Raw genomic sequence first — 2,434 nt, 5'->3', positions numbered from 1 at the left:
TCACTCAGAGAATTCGTATTGAATTATATATCAATAATTGCTCAGAATTGAATTTAACGTAGCGTGTAATATTGACAATTTTTTTATTATTAAGACAATATAAAAAAAGAGAAATCATTTGTCACTTTTCAGAATTGCAATGGATGATATTAGTGCTAATCAATGTTGAAACAATAATAGTGCACTATTTTATAATTATTTTATAATTATTTTTCAAACTTTAAGTTAAAAATTTTTTGTAATATAGTATAATCATCATATTATATTTTCATAGAAATATTATAAATATCTATAATTTTTCTTCTTTCAAAATTTTCTATTGAAATAAAATTTTTGAAATAAAAAAATTCAATTAATTTGACTGTAATAAGCATTTCATTGCTATTATGAATGTCTACGACATTCTATACTGGTCACGTGTCATGAGAATTCTCCATTTTCCAAGGTCACCTGTTCGTCTTGCATTTCCGGCTGGAACTGTTCAATTCACTTTCACCATCAATAATCGTCATCGGAAATCATTATTATGTCAACTTCTTAATTGATCGTTATTCAATGCTAAGTTTCGCACATAAATATTCGTTACACCGAAATGAATCTAATTGTCACCCTGTTGATCTTTATTGTCTATTCGTCTTAAAACAATTGGTTCTCGCATATCGACAATCGCGCACTCGAGAAGATTCACATTCGTCGGTGGCGGACACGTTGTGATGTGTCCCACAGGTGGCGGCTGATCAGTGGTGCTTGTCAAGTCCAAGATCCGCGTGAATCGGATTTTTTTCATGTCAGTCAGGAAACGATGCCAAGCACACTTAGAACGTAAACGTTACGCCATTAGAACATTGGCTGTCGTATTGTCGGTCCGTTTTCAAGTCGCTCACATCCTTCAATAGGGGAGAATCGTCCTACTCTCGGTTGGTGCAAGCATCGACTGGTCGATATACCTCTTGGATGATTCGAGCGACTCGGTGCGGTCGGGGGTTGAAATTCTATAGGAATGTAGGGATGCAATTCCCCGAGCAACGGGGTAGAAATCTAACGCGTGGTCGTCGATAACGCACGTCCACGTCTGATAAGAAACGCATGCCAACGCCATCTCCTCATCCGGCTGATAGTGCAATTGTCGGGATAATCGTGAAACTATCCGGCATAGGATGGAGCTATCATCCGCCACAACATTCCGAAATTACTCAGCGAATTTTTAGGAATTTTCAGCTGAGGTTTTTAACGACTGATTGATATTTTAAATGGAAATTAAGTCATATGGAATGAATATTAATATCGTTTATTTTATGTATCAAGTATTCATATTGATATGCAAGCATGGGAAATATTACACGCGGTAATATTATATCAAATCTATAAAAAATATAACTATTTGATATTATAAATTACTCAATAAATTTCATTGTTATATTCAAAGGTTATTTTACAAAAGATTTAGTCGACATAATAAATAAAAAGAAAATTTTAAAAATGTTTTAGATTTTACAAAAGATTTATAAAATTAGGCAAATGAAAGACGTTTGATGTATTGTTGAGTTTAATATATTATATTTTTACTAGCAACTTCTTAATCAAACGTGATTACTATCACAAATAAAATTAACCTATAAGCATAATGTATAAAGATTATAAAGCAACTTACATTGATTGGCAGTAGTCGTCTCATAACGTCTCGTTGGTCTCGGTGGCGGACGCGGTGGAAGAGCAGGGGGTTGATGTGTTCTTGATGTCACTTCGACGCCTCCGTCACTCTCGCCCTCAGTTCCTGCGTTGTTTCCTCCGGATTGCATTACGTGACATTGACATTTGTTCTTCGTTGGAGCTGAAACCTAAAATGGCGAAGTATTTATATTAAATCGCATCAAGGTAGCTTAATGATAATCTGATGAAGTGGAATGATAAGGAAGAAGGTATTCAATAAAAAAAATTTTTTTTCGAATCACGCGAATAATACTTGATGAGTTATAATGTCATGTCATTAATTCTAAAATAATTAATAAAAATTAAAAATTTATGTGAAGTCGAAATGCATCGTTATGCGTGTTAAGAATGAGCCATCGAATATTAATAGCAGTATTGAAATAATAAAAAATGAAATTATTAATTTTTATGGCAATAAATGTCCACTGTGTGTTTTGTGTGAATGTTATTAATAACGACGATTATTATAGTTCAAACATCTCTTTCCTTCTCGATAATTAATTATTTAACTCTTGAGGATCGGAATCGTTAATTATAGAATGCTATCGTGTGTAAATTTTAAATGCAAGTGGGCGCTAAGCTATGCCTTCAGTGCTCATTAGGATAATTCAATCTGCCATGCTAAAAACTGGGACAAGCAGGAACAAGCTTTTAAAAATTCACTCCGTCATACATATATCAATTTAGATCTCCTATCGAGCGATCTTCTATCATAATAGAGAAT

At 33.5% G+C, this 2,434-nt stretch overlaps 1 protein-coding gene across 1 annotated transcript in view; it reads right to left on the bottom strand.

Moving 5' to 3' along the window:
• The window catches only part of LOC108690373, a 13,128-nt gene that overhangs the window by 8,142 nt on the left and 2,552 nt on the right, over positions 1–2,434 (bottom strand). The window contains exon 3 of the mRNA XM_018197628.1: positions 1,652–1,838. Coding sequence (XP_018053117.1) covers positions 1,652–1,838 — 187 coding nt within the window. The remainder of the gene's footprint in view (positions 1–1,651; positions 1,839–2,434) is intronic.

The sequence above is a fragment of the Atta colombica genome, unplaced genomic scaffold, assembly GCF_001594045.1.
Source record: "Atta colombica isolate Treedump-2 unplaced genomic scaffold, Acol1.0 scaffold32, whole genome shotgun sequence".
In the NCBI taxonomy this organism is placed as follows: domain Eukaryota; kingdom Metazoa; phylum Arthropoda; class Insecta; order Hymenoptera; family Formicidae; genus Atta; species Atta colombica.
This window is presented reverse-complemented; position numbering and strand designations above follow the sequence as displayed.